Source organism: Malaya genurostris, chromosome 1 (assembly GCF_030247185.1).
Source record: "Malaya genurostris strain Urasoe2022 chromosome 1, Malgen_1.1, whole genome shotgun sequence".
Classification (NCBI taxonomy): Eukaryota; Metazoa; Arthropoda; class Insecta; order Diptera; family Culicidae; genus Malaya; species Malaya genurostris.
Window position 1 is genome coordinate 146,556,777 of NC_080570.1, and position 24,559 is coordinate 146,581,335.

The 24,559-nt window shown below is 37.1% G+C and overlaps 1 protein-coding gene across 2 annotated transcripts; it reads right to left on the bottom strand.

The window, feature by feature from the left end:
• Nucleotides 1–875: 875 nt before the first annotated feature.
• Nucleotides 876–22,901, bottom strand: LOC131426104 (aminopeptidase N-like). 2 transcript variants are annotated; one of them, XM_058588552.1, is made up of 7 exons: nt 22,330–22,901; nt 22,064–22,173; nt 5,143–5,367; nt 4,794–5,080; nt 3,914–4,733; nt 2,569–3,845; nt 876–1,282 (listed from the first exon to the last, which is right to left on the bottom strand). In XM_058588552.1, the coding sequence occupies exons 3-7, from the start codon at nt 5,344–5,346 to the stop codon at nt 1,018–1,020; spliced, it is 2,853 nt and encodes a 950-aa protein (XP_058444535.1). In that variant the 5' UTR covers nt 5,347–5,367; nt 22,064–22,173; nt 22,330–22,901; the 3' UTR covers nt 876–1,017. The 2 variants fall into 2 exon arrangements, with proteins under 2 accessions (XP_058444535.1, XP_058444534.1); XM_058588551.1 differs by having other exon boundaries at nt 22,245–22,901.
• Nucleotides 22,902–24,559: the final 1,658 nt, after the last annotated feature.

Sequence of the window (24,559 nt, forward strand, 5' to 3'; positions counted from 1 at the left end):
ACAAACTACTTCTATGAAGTGCGTTTAAATTCTGATAATAAAAATAAATCCTTTTTATGCCCGGCACTATCTAGAATGACCGCACTCACCGCTAGGTGGAGCGCAAGATTTATCGTGTAGTAAACATTTCCACTGAAAGTGTGCCATGAGTGACACGAAATCAAATGTCAATATTTTCATTCATTTCGCGTTATTGTGGGATCTACATCCGTTTCAATGTTTACATGTCCCAAGGTAATTGATTTTGACTAACGAAAGTTGTATACACAGTGCGTCCATTAAGTTTCGAGACTGATTCCATAAATCAAAGTTTTTCTCTCCTCGGTTTAATTCATGTCCAACAGGGATTCAATAGTGCTTCAAAAGTGTTCCCTCAGCTCATTTTGTAGAATAGCCTCCAATGCTCGTGTCGAATCTGTTTTGATGGTCTCTACAAAAATTACGGGTGTGTAATGTCAGAGACATAACTGGAGTCTGTGAATACGAAAAAAACTGACACGATTCCTTCAACTTTCGAACTCGAATTAATAGTTGAGCGATTGTGTGAATTGCGAAACTTTCCCCCTTTTCACTACTAGAATTTTAAACGATTTTTGACGTCGAATCTCTCATTTCGGAGTTGCATATTTCATTGGAACAAACTATTAAGATGCTGTACAGGATTCATTTCTACCTTTCAGAAGGACCAAATTGTGGAATTCTCTACGATATTTAGCACAGTTCGGAACATTTTTCTCGAACGATTTTCGCACAGCGAAAAGTGCACGAAGCAAATTAAATTATTTTGGATTTTCACTAAACTGATGATTTTTACCTTCGATTTGCAAAATCTCGGAAATGTCATCGAAATTGTAACGCGATCACAAAGCAATGCCTACTGTTACTTTCTGTTTATTTTCAAAACTAATACCAAGAGAAATACCATTCGACAGAATAACAATACAGAATCATGGCTAAAAAAAGGGTGCACAAAACTGCATCTAGCAGTAAGTGAGTGACCTAGATTACAGTCCAGTACTAGATTAACTCCATCACATCCAGGTTGGTGGTACGGTAGGTCAACAGGGGCAGATATCGGGACATCTGGTGGTAGCTGTTGGTTTTCCACTGCAGATTGATTTCGACCATTTCCAGCGCCTGCTTGACACCCTGTGTGGCTTTTTCGAACACGGCCTGCTGGTTGTCGATGAGATCCTTCAGTTCCTGTAGTTCCTTCATTGTGGACATTTCCTCGGCCAGCGGTTTCAGGTAGCGGGAAAGCCGTGACGTGTCCGGTGAGAGACTGGAATGGATAGAAGAAAAATGATGTCGTAAATGTTCAGCATGTATATATTTCTTTAGGATGTGACCCAGTGAACTCATCTCGGTTCTCTTTTTGCCATAGTTCAACAGCAATTTCTGATGGCAGTGAAACATTTTCAGTGATTATTGGCCGTTATCGCAAATATATCGTTTCTATAAATATCTGCAGTGTAAATCAGAAATCTGCATCAGAAAATTTAGCCATAAATTTGCCTACGCGGCATCACTGGTTTTCAAACACTACGCATATTTGTATGCGTGTGTACTGCAGGAAACGGCCTGTGCAAATAATTTTCTCGCAGGAGTATAAGTAAACTACTGTGGGTAAAAAGTAGTAAGACTTTTGAATTATATTTTGCGCGGAAAACTTATTCGTCGAAATTGTTTTTCTAGGTTGGTACGACTGTCAGTGACATCTGTGCAAAGTGTCGTCAAAATAATTATTAGTGTTTTTTTGAAGTACTAAAAGTGCAATCCGCGATTTTTACAACAAGTAAAATTATTCAACGTAGAAGTTCCATTAAATTTTGTGCGTGGAATCAAATTTCTTGTGCCGAGACGTTCAGAGTGTTACAAAAGACATTCGGTGAAAGTTTTATGCCGCGGGCAAGTGTTTTTGATTGGTACAAGTTGTTTAAAAAGGGTCAATAAAATCAAGGAATCGGTGCTCGAGAATCGACGATTAGCAGTTGAAGACCTTACTGGGATCATTGGAATATCGGAAGGACCAGTTAAAACCATTTTGAAAGAAGATTTGAGCCTGAAAAAATGAAAGAACGAAAAGTGAAGCATTGATTCTTCGTGATTTTTTAGCCAAAACATCAACCAATATCGTTCCGCAACTACCTTATTCGCCTGATTTAGCTAAGGTCAAGTGAAACTATCTCGGAGGATCAATCTCGAATTCAATTGATCCAAGCTTTTAAATAAAAGTTTAGTTTCGCAACTTGTCAAAAAGATAAGCAAACGCTAAAATGAAACATCTTTCTCCATCCACTGTACTGTTTGGATGATGCTCCTTCCGATTACAGCTCGTTGACAAACACTATCAATCTAACGAAAACCGCTGTTCTTAGAAAGAAGTTAAAAACTTGTTTGATACTTGGATGGCTTTCTGCCATCCAATACTGCCACCAATTTATCGAAGTAGTAGCTACTGGTTGATCTACCAAACATTCATAGATCTTAGCAAAAATGCCCAGTTAAATAAATGTGAGTGTATGCTAAAAATGTTTTATCAAAACAGCCACCATCGACCAAACTTACTAGTTGTAAATCTGCTGCACATTGTCCACGAAGAAACTCTTGGCCAGATGGTAACCGACGTCACTCTTGGCAACGCCGCCAAACAGTATTGTGGTATCCTGTTTGCGTACACCCGAGGTACCGTTGAGCGACCACTGCAGGAATCGCTCGACCAGCCAAATTTCCCGGGTACATGCCAACGAGCCGATGATCATGACCTTTTCCGAGCCGACGTTGCTGTTCAGGTATCGTTTCCACAGGAAGTTCCACTCGGTTTCCTTTCCATTGCGAATCGCGTTGCAGTAAACCACCGAACGGAGATCCAGCGGAACTGGGTTGATCTGGTCGGGATCTTCAACGGCCATCCAGCTAGCGAACAAAGCAACCGACCGTTGAACACAATCACCTACATCGAACTTACAGGCCCAGGCTGCAATTTGCACCAATTGTTTAGTGGCATCCAGCCGCTCAGTGACGACGCGATTCTCGTTGAAGATTTGCAGCCGTTCGTAGATTGGTTCGATGATAAACTGAATGTAACTACGAAATACTCCGTAGATTGGAGTTCGTTTGAGTAGCCTGTTGATCGTGTTCAGGTTGCTCAAGGCAGACTTCCATGGGATGTATTCGGTTTCCTGTCGCAGGTAGTTTATCATAGCGAAAGCGATTCCGTATTCCTGCTCACCGGTCCATGCCAGATCCATGGCGTCATCGATCAACTGGGCTCGATTAGCCAAACTTATCAGATTGTATTTTCCACTGGTCAATTGGTTCACAATCAGCCGGTAGTTTGCCTTATCGTACTTAACCTTGTATAAACCAGCCAGCTGCACGTTAAACAAAATCCAGTCTTCCTTGCCGGGCAGATCGTCCAGTGTTTTAACGGGTCCTTTGCGAAGGTCATTTGCTCCGCACATCATCCAATCCCGGGCACGAGTGGTCTCGAAGTCCGGACTTTCTGAACTAGTGTACGTCAGCGGTATCCACCAGCAGTAGTCGGTGAAGTTCTGCTGTTGCTCTCGATCCGACAGAAACCGTATCTGGGTGATGTCGGCCGTATCCGCTTCATAGTTACGCGTTACCTCGATCACCGGGTATCCAGTTTGCAATGTCCATGATTCCATTACGGTTTTCACATCAACCTCCTTTGGCAGAACACCGTTCGCGCGGGCTTCCTCTGTCAGTGCAGCCCACAGATCATTCTGTTCGGCATTTTCGTACTTGTGCCGTTTGAGGTAACGCCGAACGCCGTTGCGGAATGTCTCCTCACCCAGGAACAGATGCATCATTCGAATAACCTGAAAGTAAAATGAAACAGGTCTTAGATTCTAGTTTCATGATTTAAAGGAAGCAATTTGAGGATTACCGTGGATCCTTTTTCGTATGAAATGGCATCGAAGATTTGTGAGATCTGATTCGGATGGCCGATCTCCACCGACACCGGATGGCTACTGATCAATGCGTCGAACTTGAAAATTCCAAGCGAGTTGTCAACCGACTCTTCCTCCAGTGAATGCCATTCCGGATGCAAGTGCTCAACGCCCAAGCTGGCAACGTACGTAGCGAATCCTTCATTTAGCCACAGATCCGTCCACCACTTCATCGTGACCAGGTTTCCGAACCATTGGTGAGCCAGTTCGTGTGCGATCACCGAAGCGACCCGGTGTTTGTTGCTGGCCGTCGAAATGTTAGGATGATAAAGTAGAGCAGTTTCGCGGTACGTTATCAAGCCCCAATTCTCCATGGCACCCGCGGAGAAGTCCGGAATGGCGATCATGTCAATCTTGGGCAGTGGGAACTTCTCCGCAAAGTATTCCTCGTAGAATCGAGTCACTCGTGGTCCAACCTCCCGAGCGTAGTCAGTCTGATCGATAGCATCACGACGTGCCCAGATTTTGAACACAACATCGCCGTCCTTCCTGGTAGCTTCACGGTACTCGAAATCATTCACGGTGTAGGCAACCAGATAGGTCGACATCGGTACCGTGGTATAAAAGTGATCCATCACCCAGTCGGCATTCGTGGAGGCCATCGATTCCGTGCGATTAATCGGCATGTTACTGAGGGCGGTGTACTGTTTGTGGTGCCCAAGAGACACGTCAAAAGTGGCCTTCATCGCCGGTTCGTCGAAGCAGGGGAACGCATTGCGGGCGTGTGTAGGCTCAAATTGAGTCACCGAAAGCCAACTGGAAACAGACAAAAACGGATTAGGCTTAGGTCGGAGACGGCTAGTACATTGAACTTACATTTTCTTTTGCGTCTGTTGATCAATGTAGCTACTACGGTAGTATCCTAACAGTCCCGTACCCAAAGAGCCTTCAAAGGGGATGCTAATCTCATACTGATTACCTTTTTTCAGTGGTTCATTCGTATGGAATACAACGTAATCGTTATCCACAATGTACTGAACGCGCTTAACCTCCATCGGCTTCGGTTCGCTCGATGACAGATCCGTCAACTTGACGTCCTTTTCCGCTAGTGTCAGGTTCTTGGAGTGCAGAGTCACGTTGGTGGTATCTTGATCGCAAATCATCTTCAAAAAAAAAAGGTTCTACTTAGTATTCCGGTCGTCACTGTCGTAGCTAAAATGTTTACCTTAATCAGAACACGTCCACTGAAGAAGAATCCTCGCTCATCACCCAGATGAGTCAGCACCTGCAGATTGTAATGTTCCGGTCGTAGAGCCTTGGGTAACCGGTAGCTGGTGTAACTGGTTTCCGTGTTGGAAACGCTGGCACTGCCACTTAGTGCGATCAGCATTGCCAGCCCGTAGATGGCACCCGCGAAAACGGTCCTCATCTTGCGATGAAACTATGAATACTGAAAAACAAGAGAAAATTATTAATTTTCGACTCTATTTTGTTGAGGTTATTTAAACCGTTGCAGGTGTTGACTTCTGATCTCATCTGAACGGTCACGGATAGCATGTTTCTCTGTGACAAACAGACAACATAACGCCACCGTTGGGAGTAATTCAATCTAGTGCAAACACAATTTCACACATTAGAGTAAATTATGCATGTCGCCACAACAACGAGAAGGTGCTATTTAATACCGAATACCGACATCTATCTATATATCTACTGAAGGGTGACATTTTGATTATTTAATCAGAAAATGATGTGCCCCATCAATAAATGATGACAACGTGTAAAAATTAGACGCAGTCCCATATTTCGCCACACGCGATGAAATTGATATGGCGTCGAAAATCGAGCTACGGCTTGGTTTTCACCTGGCCAAGCCCATGCCGTGGTACACAAAAAACCCTGGTCGGTGGGCTAAATTTCCTGGAAACTGTGTGATATGCATTGTATGTGAAGGTTATTCAACCGTCATACGATAGCTCATAAATTTTTGCGGCGGACAACCGGTTCGTTTGTCAAAATCGATCGGCGATCAAAACATCTTCCATTTCTAGAATTTCATTTAAAACCCGGGTCTACTGCTTTTTACGCGTTTTATGAAGCCCTTCGCTTGGATTGCGCTGGTTTAGCACGTTCGAGCAAAAATGACAATAAAATTGCACGGCTTTAGTATGAATAATGCTAAATCAAAAGTGCAAACATATTATATTTGTTGCATTGCACAGTGGTCCCAATCATGTCAAAACACACGTTTTTTATTTGTGCTTCCGCGGGGGTTTATTTTGGAGCCGTCATTTAAAAAAAGAAAACATGCCAAAGACATGAACACTTTAAAATGCATTGGTATCTAGACATGATGCATTGTTTATTAGATTGTCAATCTGTTTAGTGGATTGTATTTCACTTTTGATTGGAAGGAACGCTGTATCAGGAGACCTCTCCGTCCATTTATGCTTCAGTACTTTGTGGAAATTTGTTTGTTTTGTTTTTGTCTGCTCCTATTCTCTCGCTTACTTTGATCAATATTGAATTTAAAGTGCAAAGTTAATGCCCATTCTTGCATATCAGTCCAATATGGAAAATCGGCATGTCGAGAAAAAGACGATCAAAATTTCTTTTCCGATTTTTTTTTATTTATTGTGCTACCTAATGCTAAATCATGGTATTATTACATGAAATATCGGTAATACACCTTCGCTATTCCAATATTGCAACAAATGAAATTATTGAAATTTGCACTTAATGGGACAGACATGCGGGTACTTTGCTTATGGGACAGACATGAGTTGATATTTTTTTCACATTTTACTGAACAAACCCTCAACTCTTATTGCGATTTCTAAGAGTGTATTAAGGATAGAGTTAATTCCTTAAGCTAACTCAAAATTGGCGAAAATCGATATGGGACTGATATGCGAGTATGGACAGTGTATGTCATGATGCTACATATACAATGGGGAATGTTAGAACATGTTTATTTAAAAGTGTGTTTTCATATGAATTTAAGCGAATTTAAGATGTGATTCTTGATGTGACTACATATTCCACATATTTCCATATTTTCGAGATATTGACATTTGAATATGTAATATTTTGTAGTTTAGTTATTCAAAAACATTTTAGTTTGTGAACTTAAAAACATGCAACCTTTAACAAAAGTGTGTATTTTAAAAATTAAAATGTAATTGTAGAACATTAGAAAACGTTTAAAATTCATTGAAAAAAGATATGATGAAAAAACACTGAACCGAGGATAATTTTTAACGTGATTTTTTATTCAGTTTCTTTTTACGCGGATCTATGAAGTTACGCGTTACTTTTTTGTCACTTGTGGTATTACGAAGCGTTACATGCGTCACTTTTTTGTAAGTCATAGATGGTACGAGACGTTACATGGGTTACATTTGTACAAGTAATGTAACGAGGAGCTACATGCGTTATTGCTTGAGTTATAAGTGTTACGCGGTGTTACATGTGTTACTTTTTATGGGTTAAATGTGTTACGAAGCGTTATATGCCTTTTTTAAAGGTTTGAAGGTTTTACGAGGCGTTACATGCGATATTTCTTCGTAGGTTAAATGCATTAAATTTTGTAAGTTCCAAGTATTACGAGTCGTCATATGCGTTACATTTCTCATGTGGATTTCCGAAGGTACGCGGATTTTCGTAGGTACGAGGTTTCTTTACGCGTATTTCCGAATGTTATACGGTTTTTTACGCGGAATTCCGAAAATACGTGATTTTTTATGCGGATTTCCGACCCTACGCGGTTGGGGGTTTTCGCGGGTTTCCAAAGTTGTGCGTTTTTTTACGCGGAACTGCAAAGTTATGTGTTTTTTTCACACTGATTTCCGCAGTTGTGTTTCTTTTCCTACGCAAATTTCCGAACTTGAGCGTTTTACACGTGAATTTTTTATGCAACGATTTTTGTTTCCTAAGTTACGAGTTTTTTTTCCATGCGGATCTCCGTAGTTTGACGGTTTTTACATGGATTTCTTAAATTGCATTTTTTCATGCAAATTTCAAAAGTTGCGCGGATCTTCGTAATTATTCCCTTTTTATACGCGGATTTCCAACGTTACACAATTGTACGCGGCGGGTAGATTTCCCCCCAAGCGGTTGGCTATGTCTGCTAGCCATTTTTGCCGGGATTCTGTCAGAACTCCGGCAAAAGTCTGGCAACAATGCAACAACCGATTCCAGTAGAGAATTTCGCCTAGTGGTTATTACGGGACTGTTTCAGCCGGATTCTTGTCATACAAGGTTGGCAGAATCGTTTCGAATCGGTTCTACATTTTTAGCGTCTTGGTTTTATTTTTTCAATAAAAAGTACATATTACGGGTAATAAGTATGTACATGCAGGATGGACGATTATTAAATGAAATCGAATAAAAAACCTGTTTTAATCCTCCTAGTGGTGTAATGATGCCTTTATCATATCTCACATATTCTCATATATAAATGTGTGGTATTCATCAAAATAATTTTCTTTGATTCTTGAAAAACAAAATTGTTTCGAGGCAAGTTAAGAATTTTTTTAAGTGTTTTGTTTCGCCGCTTCAAGTAAAGGTATCCAATTTTTAACACACTTCACCATATAATTCCGGAATCGGAAGTCGGATCCGGATGAAATTTGGCAGTTTTGTATGGAACCATGATACCTTTCATTTGAATCTGAGTCATCTCTGAGAAAAGTGAGGAAGTAATTGGAAATAAGAATTTGTTCAATAATCATTCTGTAACTCCGAAACCGGAAGTCTGATCAAAATAAAATTCAGAAACGTCGTACCTTTCATTTGAATCTAAGTTCGTGAGAATCGGTTCAGCCGTCTTTGAGAAAAGTAAGTGCACTTATTTTCATTTTTTTGCACATATCACCCTGTAATTCCGGAACCGGGAGTCGGATTCGAATAAAATTCAGGAAATTTGTGTGGGATTACAAGACCTTTCATTTAAATCTAAGTGAAATGAAAATCGGTTCAGCCATCTCCGAGAAAAGTGAATGCAAAAAAATGTTACATACATACATACACACACATACAGATATTTTGCGTACTCGACGAACTGAGTCGAATGATATATGACACTCGACCCTCCGGGCCTCGGTTCAAAAGTCGGTTTTCACAGTGATTGCATAACCTTTCTTTATGAGAAAGGCAAAAACGAAGAAAGATCGAAATAAACAAGACACATACGGCAAGAGAATGAAGTAATTTCGACTGGACAATTTTGACAGCAGCCGGAATTCAGTCAAGCGTCTGCCGGTTGCCAGAATTTTTAACAAACGGGTGCGCGTTTTTTATGGATTTTCGAAGTTACGCGAATTTTAGATGTTACGCGGTTTTTTTTATCCAGATTTTTCAGACTGCACGGATTTTAAGCCGATATCCGAAGTAACGCTGTTTTTACGCAGTTATCCAACGTTGCGCGGATTTTTTTGTGGATTTTCGTGGAGTTATGCTTTTTTGTGCCGTTTTTTTCTACGCTTATTTCCGAACTTACGCGTATTTCAGATTCCAGATTTCATGTTGAACCAAATGCATGATTCTTGGGAGTAGTAGATCATGCTCAATGTGCAACCTAAACCTAAATGTTTTAATGAAATTATTCATATGGCAAGAGAAGGGTTTTATCATACCACTAGATTGGTTTTAACTAGATTGCCTATAAGCAGAGTGACGACTTCTAATCCGTAATGTTGGCAAAAATTCAAAACATTTAATCCGAAATGCAGGCAGTGTCGTTAGCTTTACATTGTAACTGACAAGTCGTTTGCTCGTTTGGAACTGGAAGCTGTCGTCACTCTGGTTATAGGCACCCTAGTTTTAACGATGCTGGGGTTGCTACTTTTTTGTAATAATTTCCTGATTCCAGTTTTGTCACTGTCATAAATTATGCATCTCTAACTGGAACTCTTCTGAATATGCTCCGAGACTGCTATTGATTTGTTTCATAATCTTATCTCTTTCATCATCTGATCTTTTTACAGCATAGCTATATTTACAATTCGTAATGAGGTGAAGTTACACAGTCGTTTTGTCACAGTCGAGATATACATGATCTCTAGCATGTGTGGCCCTATTTTATGCTACGTTGATCTCACCTCGGAAAAAAGTGCGATGATGTTCATGTGGTAACCATTAGTAAACGGGTTCACTCCGGAAATTGCTACAGTGACCGTCCGCAGCGTAATTTGCTAATTAAGTCGCTAGCGCCGTGTTCGTGACAGCACTGTGCGACCAATGATCAACGAGTGATTCAAAATAGTCAGTGACAGTCTAGTAGTTATTCAATCGGTTGACAAAAATAATCCTGCTCCAGAGCATGCTTGGTTTTGAGAGATCGTTATTTTCCGACACTCAAAAAAAAAACAACTTTCAAAACTGTTTCAGATCTTTAGTAAAAATTACTTCTGTGAAATTTCATTTTAAACTTCCAGTCAAAGAAGTCCCCTATTTTTGTTGGTCTTGTTGCGCACAGAGCTTCGTTTGTTTTCTATATTATCATTTTAAAATATTTTTCGGCAACGGTAAATTCAACATTTAATCAACTAAAATTTATCTTAAAGTAAATTTTACCTTGTAGGCTAATTATCAAACAATTTATGAAATCAATTTCAATTGCCAAACTGATCACGACTTTTTCGGCATTCCCAAATTGTTCTCCAAATTTGCAGGCTTACTACAGCAGAGTTACCAAAACCAGCGCATTTCAATTGCATTTAAGAACGTGGTAAGGTGTTAATAGCTTCTTACTTAATATTCACTGTGGTTCGATAAAAATCAACCTACACACTTAAAACCATTTCTTGAGCTCGGCATAATAAAATGCCGAAACTGATCAGCAACACCTAAATTTGCTGATTGCTCAGTAATCAATACGCATGTTTCTGAACTTCGTTAAATGCATTCACTGATATTTCGGTAAAATGCTTCACTTTGCCGAAATTTGGCATAATTGCTTGCTGAATTTATCAGTAAACAACAGATATACCGACATCCGCAGAGACGTTTGCCGAGATTTCGGAATATGCGCTAGCTGTTGCCGAGATTCAGCACGACAGCTGTCATTTATTGCCGTGTTACATTTTCGCTTCGCATTGCGCGATTATTTTCTGAAGAAATTCTCGAGTGAAAAAATGGATAATCTTCGAAGAAACGTGGAACCACTTGCAAGTAAAAATATTGAATAAATATAGTGACATGTTTCGCTTTATAAAAATCACATTATAAGGGAAAAACACCCAACACGGGGCTCAAAGAGTCCTCGAGACAAAACTTTGCAGGATATGCGAAAAAATAACCCGATGCATGGACAAATTCAATAGATCAAAGTAAGTTTATTTTTTTAACAATACCGTATATGCATCATTAAATATTGAATTTTTTTGTATATGTATTTTTATTTTCATATTTCCAGCTCGACTGGCCGCATCCGGAAACGCCGCTTTTTATTATACTACATGTTTTAAGGTAGAGGCTTTAAGCACTACTGGCAACAAATTTGTAAGCCTCCTTTAAGTGTTAATAAAATGAATATTTGATCCTGAATGGTGTGTTTATAATGTTTAAAAATTACAAACAAAATTAATTGACTAGATTTTTAATTACTGATGATTCGGTAATTTGTTTTTTTCATTTTTTCGTTTTATTGGATTGCCGAATATTCAGCGAACGTTTCACTGAGCAAACAATAAATCTTATGCTGGCGATTTCGGCAATATTTGACGTTTGTCAAATTTGAGGGTGCCGAGACGCTCAGTTATTTTATTTTTGCCGAGATGATTGCTGATTACTCGGCTGTGCGAATCTCGGCATTTTTTTGCCGAGACTCAGCTAAAAAATTTAAGTGTGTACTTACCACCGGTATTGCCTCACGGCGCGTCAGTGGAAGTGCGTTCCGTTAAGGAAGAATCGATCACAGCACAAGCGAAATATTCTCGACGCGAAAAATATACAAATGCAGCCGGACGGCTGTGTTGGCCGTCGTTTACCGATTCGTAACTAGCGACGACGTGGTGTTATAGTGACCACATCGACGTCAATTTTTTCTTTATTGACTCTACTGTTCAGTTTTGCTTACCAATGTCAAGTTCAAGCGAACTGTTCCAGCTCCAGGCGACGACAACAAATTTAAGTTACCGTGAAATCGCGGTAATTATTTACACCGGCATAAGCATAAACTGCCACCGCATTTCAATTAGTCGGTTTCCAGCGGACAAGTCATTGCTGGTGGCAAGTGGAAGTCACTATAAATCGTTTAGCATTGTATTATAAAGGTTCGGAATCAGTGAAATAATAACTTTGGGTTTTATTTTATTTCGAGTGGAATGGTGGAGAGTAGTGGAGTACTATTACTATTACTATTATTATTACTATTACTATTACTATTACTATTACTATTACTATTACTATTACTATTACTATTACTATTACTATTACTATTACTATTACTATTACTATTACTATTACTATTACTATTACTATTACTATTACTATTACTATTACTATTACTATTACTATTACTATTACTATTACTATTACTATTACTATTACTATTACTATTACTATTACTATTACTATTACTATTACTATTACTATTACTATTACTATTACTATTACTATTACTATTACTATTACTATTACTATTACTATTACTATTACTATTACTATTACTATTACTATTACTATTACTATTACTATTACTATTACTATTACTATTACTATTACTATTACTATTACTATTACTATTACTATTACTATTACTATTACTATTACTATTACTATTACTATTACTATTACTATTACTATTACTATTACTATTACTATTACTATTACTATTACTATTACTATTACTATTACTATTACTATTACTATTACTATTACTATTACTATTACTATTACTATTACTATTACTATTACTATTACTATTACTATTACTATTACTATTACTATTACTATTACTATTACTATTACTATTACTATTACTATTACTATTACTATTACTATTACTATTACTATTACTATTACTATTACTATTACTATTACTATTACTATTACTATTACTATTACTATTACTATTACTATTACTATTACTATTACTATTACTATTACTATTACTATTACTATTACTATTACTATTACTATTACTATTACTATTACTATTACTATTACTATTACTATTACTATTACCATAACTATTACTATTACTATTACTATTACTATTACTATTACTATTACTATTACTATTACTATTACTATTACTATTACTATTACTATTACTGCCCGGTTTCGTCGGAAATTGGTCTAATTATACACATAAAAGCGTACTTTAGTTTAAAAGTGTAGGTAATGCCAGAGACATCTAAGACAAGATAAGACAACCCGCGTTGCTTTTGAAGCCAGGCCTCGGGAGCCATTTTGACGTCAGATTGCAGTTGAATTTTGAACCAAAAACACCGATGAATGTTTTTACTTTGGTTTCAATTCCTGTTTAGAAATTATCGTATTTTCCTAGATCAATTTTTGTTTAATCGATGAACTGTTGGTTTATCTTTAAAAGGTATGCAATTTTTTCCACTTCTCATCCATATCCACTGAATAAATTAACATAAAAAGATCCATAACCCTTTTTCGATTTGTTTACTTTTATGCTTCCTGTGTGAATTATGAAGTTACGCCCTCGAGCATTTTCGTGAAATTGGCTGGTTTTCGCGACTAAGATAAATCTGGGTGTAATTTTATCGTCTCATTTACTATTTCCAGTAGTAAAAAGTTTAGAAATCATCTAAAATAAAGAAAATAAATAGTTTCGTCCTGTCTTTCTAGCAAATGAAGAATCGCCCTGTTTGTTGGCATGGAGCACGGGCGGCGAAACTTACGTAAACAAATGAAATGACAGTTTCGCCTTTTATAGTTCTTTGTATTACAAAGATTGCGATTTTTGAAGAATCGGAAAATTGTAGAATTTTAAAGCAAGAGAAAGCAACTCGATTTGTTTACTTTTGTAAGATTCGTCCTTCTTTGAAAAACAGCTGATTATAGAAATATTCCGACTACAACAATTTTGAACATATCTTACATGATTTTTCTATGTGTAGGAGACTACTTTATTTTCATGTGCAAGCAGACGTTCCAGAAGATGTTAGAAAGCAGAAGATATCGAAGTTTGCCGAAAAAAAACATGATTAGGCAATGAATTTGCTCATGTGGAAAGCGAAGCACTCCATTTCAGGCAACCGGTACGATCAATAGAAACGTTTGCTTAAAGGAATGCCTTGAAAAGCGAGTACTTCCACTCTAAGGTCACACAACCCAAGTAACAATTTTAATATTAATAAATACTTGTAGCTGTCTTTAATGCTACATAATAAATCTTGCATTAAAACTTTAAACTCCACGAAAGCCTACTGAAAACCTCTATAAGAGCATGTTCCTGCCAAGTGGACCATTCTTCATAAGGTTTATAAAGCAAAGTGAAGAATTAGCATAAACCTGCGTTAAAACTCCAAATTCAAGAAAATTTTGAAACCAGCTTTACGATCAACATTTAATTTATTCGGAAGGAATGAATTCCGCTATGACTAAATTGTCGTTTTGATAATATTTCTCATGGCTATGTGTGTGTCATGTCTGCTTTGAATGCAACCAGTAAAAATATATTAGATTTTATTCACAAGTTTGAGGTTTTTTTCCGAACGTAAAAACTTCAAGCGCTTTTTTTTTATCGCGAATGTTTGGATAAAAATAAGAATTTTAACTAATCGCCTTGAAATAAATGCGGTTTTTGTGAAAATCTCCATGATTTTTGAAAATTATGTTTTGTGATTCTTCGTCATTTTTGTATAAAACTACTTCGTGGCATTAAAACTTGTATATACGTTCTGAAAAAGAATCATTAAAGCCCATCATTTTTATTCGTTTTTGCATTTCGAAGTATATTTGATGTCAATAAATGCCCACAACAAATGTGTCATAAATGTACTTTAGAACCCTCAAATTTGCTCTGAGTGAAACTGTCATCCAATGAACATGCACACACACAAAACTAGATTTATGAAAGAATTTAACTGACGATAATGTTTTAAAGAAAGTGTTTGAAAGCAATATTAAGAGTGTTTGCATGGTTTTATTCTAGTACACATTGTTTTATTTTTGGTCCAGTTGTTAGTCTGGGTAAAAAGTTTTATAGAAGCTTTAAAAACTATGATATTACTTGTCAAAAGAGATATTTATTATAGTCGTCATAAAACATGGAGTGATTGAAAAATCAATTATAAAACTCCTATAAATTACAATCAAAACCATTAGGCATTCGAATTGTTACTTGGGAATGGTCCTGAACTCCTTCTGGCCGGATTTAGCCTCATACCATTACTCGAAAGATGTTCTGGAGTGGTACTATGAGGTTAACTTCGGACCGAAGGACTTCAGACCCCCGAATGCACCGGAACTACGACCAATTGAGAAGTATTTAGCCATCATCATGCAGCCTTTTCGGAAACATACTAGATTTCCACGCAAAAAAAAGTTGGTCTCAGCGTTGTATAAGATTTTATCAGTAGTGTTAAGAGAAAGGTATTGAAATTGTATGAAGCAAACGTGGAAAAAGTTAAATAATGCCATTGATTTGATGCCCTGAAAGTTTTTCTTGTGATGCAATTTAAATCCGTACACTATTCATTAAATAAATCGGAGAATTACCGAGAATTACGCTGCTGATACATCGAAAAAGAGTTTAAGTAGATATACGTATATTATGTATAAAAATAAAATTGGCAAACAATTTGAACGAAAACAATAGATAATATTTCAACCCAAACAGCTATTAACAGCACACTCAACAACGGAAAGACGGAAATTATTTGATGATGACATCATTGTTTTTTCCCCTCTCAAATGACATTTAGCTCAGATCTAGGGGCTCATAAAGCAACTCCATTGTTTCAGTTCAAGTTGAGTAACAAAACAGATCAATAATGTGTCAGTAGCGAAAAATTTTTGAGACGATCCAGCTAGAAACAATTATCACTTTCATTCTTGGAAAACACTTCGCAACCAAAGACGAATTACACTTTCCAGAAATTTCACGTAATTTCATTTGAACTTGTTTTTTTTGTTGAGTGGCAGACATTTTCAACAACAAAACGAAGCAGGCTAGAATCACAAAATTTTCGTAGAATGTTGCTGCTGCATCGTGGCACACTAATGACGTTAACCGTAAGCTAATAGATGTTTTATGACATTCCATCGTTCAGCAGTTAACAAACGTTCTCAAAACTAATCCGTATCCGACGTCGGTTCTCCTGGTTACTCTTACGGTTACGGTTGTGAGGTATGCATGTAACACATTTAGCGTGAATTTAGGATAATAGCAGTGACTGTCTTTCTTTGTTATGGTTATTGTGAATCAATTTTGACACCCGAACGGTTCCAGCTATCATGCACAGAGAAACGGAACGGTGAAAGTAGAATTAAACAACAAATTTAATAACAGAGGAGAAAGTAGAAGTGCATTCTAAATTTGTCTCCGATTTACCCCACGCTTGAAATGTCACCAGTTAATTAGTAATTATCAATGAAACACATTTCTTTCAGTTAGTCACATCATCGAAGTGTTTCATGTGGAAACAGCAGATCCATTTTTCTTAACCGGAGGAAAGCAGATTTATCTGCTCATCATTTGTCTTTATATTGACACATGACAGGTTTTGCCTGGTTGTCTCAGCTTGCTGTCATGCAAATTCGTACCATGGCTTGCTCCAATCTCGGTTGTTATTGCTTTATCGGTCAGCGTGTGGTAGCGGCGGATTGACAGAGATGAAGACGAAGCTCGATCACAGAACTGAAAGACCAAACACTTTTTATTTGTTACTAATGAGAGGATAAAAAATGTTTTTAGGCAGAAATATTTGACAGCAGTGTATTTACAACCAGCAATGACACTGTCAATAGTTCCGATTTGTTTTGGGATCCAATAAACATTCACAAAACTTGTTTGATTGAGCTTGAGCACATAAAAGTTTCATGTCTATCCAGCGGATGATTCAGCTATGAACGCTTCGGACGCACTGTTGAAGCAGTGGAGCCGCTTATGCCCCGTTTACACTTCTGCTGGCTGCCAGCATGCTGGTGTCAGTGTACTGCCCTCTTAGGAAAAAAACGTTCAACGGTGGTCATTCGTTGGTCCAATACGTTCAATCATTGGACCACCGTTGAACGTTTTTTCCTAAGAGGGCAGTACACTGACACCAGCATGCTGGCAACCAGCAGAAGTGTAAACGGGCCATGAGTGAAACAAATTACCATTGGAAATCATCGTCTCGCTCACCAACAAACAATTAATTGATATCTTGTACCACCAACGGTGTCAAGGAGACAACGGATTGCTTCGATGCTAACCGGGGGCAACCTCAATCTCGGGAATCGTGCTGACCGGGATTACCTGTATCTGTTCTAAATGTATTTTTTTCTTGAATTTGACAGATTTTTGAATGCTCACATCACGAAATACGAAACATCGTCGATATAGAGAAGCTTAACCGCAGATGTCAGATGTGGAAAGAATAATCTCACAAGCCACCAAACAGCGAGTGCCGACTTACCCATTAATATTGATGAGTCCGCTTACCGGTTATTTGATGTGGCCACCAGGGCCGATGCTAAAGCCTTCTACGGATAAAATCATCATGCTGCGCGAAATATCTACTCGTTCCCAAAAAGGATTGAACCTCGTTGAAATTCGTCAAACGGATGAATTCTTGAACATGTAGGTCAACGTTTTTTGCGAATATCGCTGGAGCAACCGTTATGTTGAGCTTCACAAAAAAAGTTGTAGCTTCGTACGGATGTTGTAATTCTGTAACTGTTTACGAAGAATTACCGTCTGCTTGTTCATAAGACTGAAAAGACTACATTTTCCCTGGAATCCCTTTCTCCAGTACTGAATTTACGCACATGAGTTTTTAAGACCGAGCAATTTAATTACCAAGCTGATTACGATAAAGGTCTTTGTTTAAAATTGTACTTGAAATCAGCGGCTTTCAAGCAATACAGAAAGCAATGAAGTTGATTAATTCTACTGGACGATAAAAATCACAGTGGCGGAAACAAAATTAGATTTATATTGACTTCAAAATTATACTTTTCGCAAATAAAAGAACATATATTAAAGATCAAGAGTAAACCAAGTTAACCAAGTGTTGGTAATTTGTGTATTACTTACATTTTATTTGGTACGTATGTCATAGATCTATCTGTTCATATATGAAGTGCAACCAGTTTATCAAAGTGGCTTGCACGATTGAGTTTCAAACAATCTTTTTTAGCAATAATTTATCCTCAATCGAACGTTAAGCCAGACTTTTTGGATGAAATATCAGTTTTGATAAAATTTTTACCAACGTTTGATGGAAAATTGCTTACATTTTATGAATGTAGATTTCAATTCCGTAATAAAAAAGTTAGCAACACTGCTTTAATGGATTTATATTAGATTGCGCCATACAAAACAAACAAAACTAAATATTTTCTGTTACAAAAGCAGTTTTTCGGAAAAATAAATAGTTTTACGACAACATTCCATATTCATTGCCTTTCGCGTGTTGAATTAAAGATTCCTTTTTTCGGGTTCACTTATAGAAGGTACGTAAATCTTTATATCGCAATAATTTCTGCAAGAGGAAATCCATATAGGAATGTGTTGGTTACTAATCAAATGTGTTAGTGGATGTAAGCTGAAACTGAAATATTTTTTCTCGATCAGATTTAAGGAAAGCGGAAGAGTTTTAGACTAAGATTTTCGCTTTTCTTGAATTGCAATTTTAAGCAGAATGATCCGACCATATGGAAGATTTATTGATTAAAATCAGGAAAAGAAGTTCCGGAATTTGTTTTTACGCACACATTGTTACCATTACTCATACGCTTGCGGAGAGTCTTGCTCCTTAATCTTTCTAAAGATTTTTTTTAATATGGCGAGTCTGAAAACAGCTACTCAAACTCGTCCGATTTGATTCATCGGAAAGCAAAATGAAAAAAAAGCTTCATAGCCTGCATCGCTACTAGAATGAAACATTTCCACCGAGAACAAAACAAAATGGCGGATTTGTCTTCTTTTCGACTCTTTTCTGCACTTTTAATTGTTAGGAATCAACTGGACATTATTTTTTAAAATCTCTTGTCAGATTCGTTTCGAGAATACAAATAATGTAGCAATTTGATAGAATATCAACATACCGAAAGCCGTTATCTTGGATTTTAAGAATTCTACAACTATAAATTATTTTTAACAATATTTATAACAGAAAATTTTTGCGCAGTAAATCTTTGTTTGTGAACGGAGATTCTCGTGTACACGACAAGCGCCATCGGTGATTTGTTCGCTATGTTTGATGTTTGTCATCCTAAAACATTCAATGTGAAACAATGTGAAATTTTCCATCACCGACACAGATTTAGCGATTTCTGTCTTTTTACGTTGTCTACCTCTAAATCGATTCTATCGAATACGCATTATTGCTTATGGAATTTATGAAAAAAGGTAGAATAAACTAATTTCGGAACATGTCAAGCAGTTCATCGAAAAGGATATTCTGAAGAAGTAATAATAATACAGTTCAAGTTTGTAAATTAAAATAAAATCAAAAGAATTACAGGGACGGGTATAGCGATTTTAGTCACGCAACCGCCCAACCCCAGGTCAGACAGTTTTCCTAGCCCGAAGAGTAGAATGACCTTTATGTTAAAACCTTTATAATCAAAACAAAACAAAAATTACACACATTACTTTAGTGGAACATTTTAAAAGAAAGCATTGCAAATGAATCGACATGGAACAGCATGGCAATAAGAGACGTGGGTGAATTGAAATAACCACCACGTGATAGTTGTATCTTGTCAATCGAAATCATAAGACGTGTTTGCTAATAAATTGATGATCCAAAGCACGACAAACAGCCATTTGTTTTACATGATTGTAGTAACTATTTTGACTGAAGACTGATTAAAAAAAAAGGTGGTTGTCCTTTTTTAGGATTAATTACTCACAAATGTTGTCTAAGGGTGTGGATCATCTCGCGAATTATTTAAACTTTTGTAGTTAAAATTTGACAGTGTTTCGAGTGTGCCGACAGTCGTTATTTTGATATTGTCAAAAATAACCCAACTTTCTATGCGTCAAGCTTTGAAATGAGCCGAAGTATTAGGCTGTGAACCATTGCGCGGTTAATTTCAATCTTTTTTGAAATCTGACACTGCGGCCCATTTCAAAGTGTGATGGACGGAAAGTTATTTGGGTTTATTTTGCACTGGAAATGATTTAACCTAAAGAATTTATATTAGAATTTTCTTTGCAAGATTTTTTTCAGTGTCGGAAAATATCTGTCAAAAATAACCATGCTTCGAGCAGGGTTATTTTTGACAACATCAAAATAACCGCATGAGTCTCAGATTTCAACCAAAAGTTAAAATTACCCGCGAAATGATTCACAGCGTTAGTTCAATTCAACTATTCGACCGAAAAAAACTGCTCGGCTTTCAAATCTTAACTAAAAGTAAAAACAATTTGCCAGATGGTCCACGGCGTAAGAAAACACCAATAATTAGTGGAATTCAACAAAAATTCAGAGTACTTTGGATTTCATGTCTAAATATCTCGAGAACGGCTACTTCTAGGAGAAAGGTCATGATGGAACAATGTACTGGGATTGATCTGTAACATCACATTGAAGCATTTAAATGACTAGCTTTCATCATGAACTTGCAGGTTTAAGAAAGCCGATGAATTGGTTTTAGATGTAAATTTTTCAATTTCAAAAAGCCACTAATCACATAAACGACAAATGATGGTTCTAAGTCTAATCTTAAAATAAAATTATTGAAAGCAATTAGGATTTTTTTGCCTTTCTCTATAGAAAGGAATTAGAATTGCTGGAAAAACCAACCATTCGACTCAGTTCGACCAGTTCGGGAAGTTCTTGTGTATATGTATGTATGTGTGTGTACTTTTCTAAGATATTTTTACCGCACAATTTTCTCAGCGATGGCTAAGCTGAATTCGACACACTTAGACAATGAATTATGGATCAAGTTCGCAGATCAAATGGCTGTCACTACTGGTTCCGAACCTATAATGGTATAAGTGACGTAAACGAATCACCGCACATTTTTCATCGGCTGAACAAATTCCGATAAACATAGGCTTATTTGAAGGCTAAAAATGTTAATCATGGAAAAACTTCGTGCATTTTTAATGACAATAAAATAGTATTTCGAAATCCGAAATGAATAAAACGTAGCAAACTTAAAACAATACGTATAATACAAAATAGGGGCTTCAAGCTCCACAAGAACGTATGTCAAAATCAAATTTTTCACGCCTACAACGATAACGTTACATAAATAATAAATTTTCAATTCATTTCCAGAAACAAATAATTTATCACTGTTAGTACAGTTAATTATTAATATCGTTTATTCATACCCGGCTCTAACCTAATTGTGGTCATTCGCCGCGGTCTACTCTTTTATGGTGCAAATTTCGATTTTACTTTTACAAATCGAAGAATCTGAATAATGAATCCCGTTAGTAAATGTTTATCAACAGTATTTCAATGGTACAATTTCGAACGAAGGTAACTGTTTTGTTTCGATGGTTTGATTAGTGAATAGGTCAACAAAAAATATAATGGTTCACAGTGCTAGGAAATCCTTTTATAATCTTGTATCCGTTGGAAGAGGTTAAGACTTTTCACATTTAACAATGGCGACGTCGTACCCTTCACTTCATACTTAAAATGTTCATTTTTCACGTTTTTCTTCACAGGTAAATTATTCGATTACTAAGTATTCACAAAGCACTTATGCAAAAAAAATCAGTTATTAATTTCGAACCTGATAACAAATCAATTGTGAAAAGCGTATAGGTTTTTATCCTATATACTAACTGTCACATTACAGGTTACAGACCGAATTCTTAACAAACATTTTGCGAGGCACCCCAATCGTCACCATCTTTTTTTATTGGTTTCGAAGAAAGTCCTACACAAAGCTGGTTACATCGTTTGATTTTATCATACGTTACGAGTATATAAATGGAAATGAACTCAACACAGTTTTTGTATACGGTTGACAAATGTTACGTTATTTACCTTTCGTTTTTTTTTCGGCTGGATTAAGGCAACGAACTACGTTCACACCGGTTTATCCGTCATCAAAACTTTGATTGATATTCAGCGCTCGAAATGGTGATTTAAGCAGGCTGTGGAAAAAAATCACAATAAACAGCAATTTGAAACCGAAAAGCTGCAGAAAAATGTCACTTAAACATACACTGTGATCACAGCTTTCACTACTTGGATCTTGGGCAATTTACTAAAACAATACACTTGTTTTTTTTTGTACGCGACACACTCACCCAACGAAATCTAACCGAGAAAACCACTTGTCTCGAGCGCTACTCGAGCAAGACTGCTGTTATCGAATGCGACAGGTGAGAATTTTATAGCTCTTCTGTATCATCGATTGGCGCGTATTTGCTCTTTGCAACACATCACATCAGCGCTCTCCATCGGTTCCGCTAATTGTCTCTAGTTTTCTCTTGGCGCCAAGCGCTCTGCCGTCCAATCGGAATGCGTGAGATTTACTTTTCTACTCGCATCAGAAAATCGGCGCGGCAGCATAAAACGTGGCACAACGTTTTAGATTTGATTGATTCTGAATGGACTTTTTCGTGCATGACTATCGGAATCATGAATCTGTTCACATCTTACTGCGAAACCTGAAACTGGTAGAACTTTAATGTTGGACTATTGACTCATACTTTCCAGGTGAATTTTCCGCCCGGATCTGCGACCATTGGCTGTGAAATGATAATTTAATTTAGATCAACTGTCCGGATAGCGGCAAAATTTATTTGAACTGTAAATGCGAAGATTTGATCCGTGCAATATTCACAGCAAGTGGATTGTTGAAACAAAGATCGTCTACGTTCTACTATCGGTTTTTTCCGTGCTATTCCATAGAAATATTGTTAAACGGATGTTACTTTCTGACTGGAGTTTTATTATTCTCAAAGCCGTTTGAAAATGTAGTTTATTGCACATGATAACTTAATGATGATTCAAAAGTTTCTTTATAGGCCATTTGAAAAGCTAAGATGAAATTACGACGTTTTGTCACGGTTGTAGCGTGAAATAACAAATTTTAATGATTTCCTGTAACAACAAAGATTGGTCGTATTTTGACAGAGGAATAAAGATTGGAAAATAACTAATGAATGTGGCAGTGAAATTAATACTTCCCGAAAACGTCACCGCAGTGATGGGACCATCTTGTAGATTTGCTACACTCAGAAGATAAATCATGAAAAAACATACATGGAACTCATCCACCCAACTTCTCACATAAATTCTATTGAATAGATGGATGAAATACTTACCTTTTAAAATTTCCAAGAAATAATGTAAAACGTCCGAATCTGAATATCATGTGTAAATCACTTACCTTATACTGGGCTAGCATGGATTGATAAGTCCCGGGCCTAACAAAGAGAACGCGATTCTGTTGGTTCAAAATTACTCTTATTTATCAATGTAATCTCCATCAAAATCAACGCAATCATTCCAATTTGCCGCTCTAACTTTTCAATATCACTTTTGTAGAACGATTTATCTTTTACCTAAAAATAGGCCTCAGTTTCAGCGATAACCTCTGCGAACAGCCAGTAGTTGCTGGGAGCCAAATCTGGCGAATACGATGGATGTGGGAATAATTCGAAGTTCCATTCATGTAGTTTTGTCATTGTTTTGATTGGCTTGTGACACCGTTCGTTGTTTTGATGAAACAATTTTTTTTCTTTGCCATATGCGGTCGTTACTTTGCAATTTCAGCCTTCAAACGCTCCAATCCTAAAATGCCGAGGTGTTATTAACATAAGGGAAACCAAACAAAGAGAATCTCTCATTGGTTTATGTGCCCTTATGAAATGTTCACGTCGAATTAGCGTGGGTGCAACATTCACTTCAAGCTAGATTTTTGTTTTGCTGTTGGTTAAAATGACAAGTTCATTTTTGTTTTATTCCGATCGAATTCTCGTGTGATTTATGTGACATGGTTTTCGAGCCTGTATATCTGTTATCTGTGGTTTAAACATGGCCAAACACTGCTCAGAATCATTGACAAGTTCTTTTTTTTTTGGTCAACAATGGTCAAACGCGGCACCCACTTTGAACAGAGCTTTCTTATAGTCCAATGCTCATGCAATATAAAACCAACACGTTCTTTTGACATCTTTACGATGTCAGCTAACTTACTCAACTTCACTTTTCGATCATTCAAAACGAAACAAACTGATTCCGGCTATCCTGGTTCCCGGTATCCGGTTCCGAAAGTACAGGAAAAAGTGGTAATATACACCAAAATAGATCTCACTCACTTTTCTCAGAGATGGTTTGACCGATTTCCACAAACTTAGATTCAAATGAAAGGTCTTCCGGTCTCATACGGAAGTCCTGAATTTCATCCACATCCGACTTCCGCACGCATAGCGTTTTGGCTACATATGCAGCCATGGCTACCAAAACTGATTCAGTGACGGTTGTCAAATCCAATTTGACAAAACAAAGTCGCCTGTATCTAAGTTAGCC

Coding starts and splice junctions, on each gene's coding strand:
- LOC131426104 (XM_058588552.1), bottom strand. CDS start 5,346: ATGAGGACCGTTTTCGCGGGTGCCATCTACGGGCTGGCAATGCTGATC. Junction 4,734..4,793: donor CAACAGACGCAAAAGAAAAT/GTAAGTTCAATG, acceptor GTCTGTTTCCAG/TTGGCTTTCGGTGACTCAAT. Junction 1,283..2,568: donor GTGCAGCAGATTTACAACTA/GTAAGTTTGGTC, acceptor TATCCATTCCAG/TCTCTCACCGGACACGTCAC.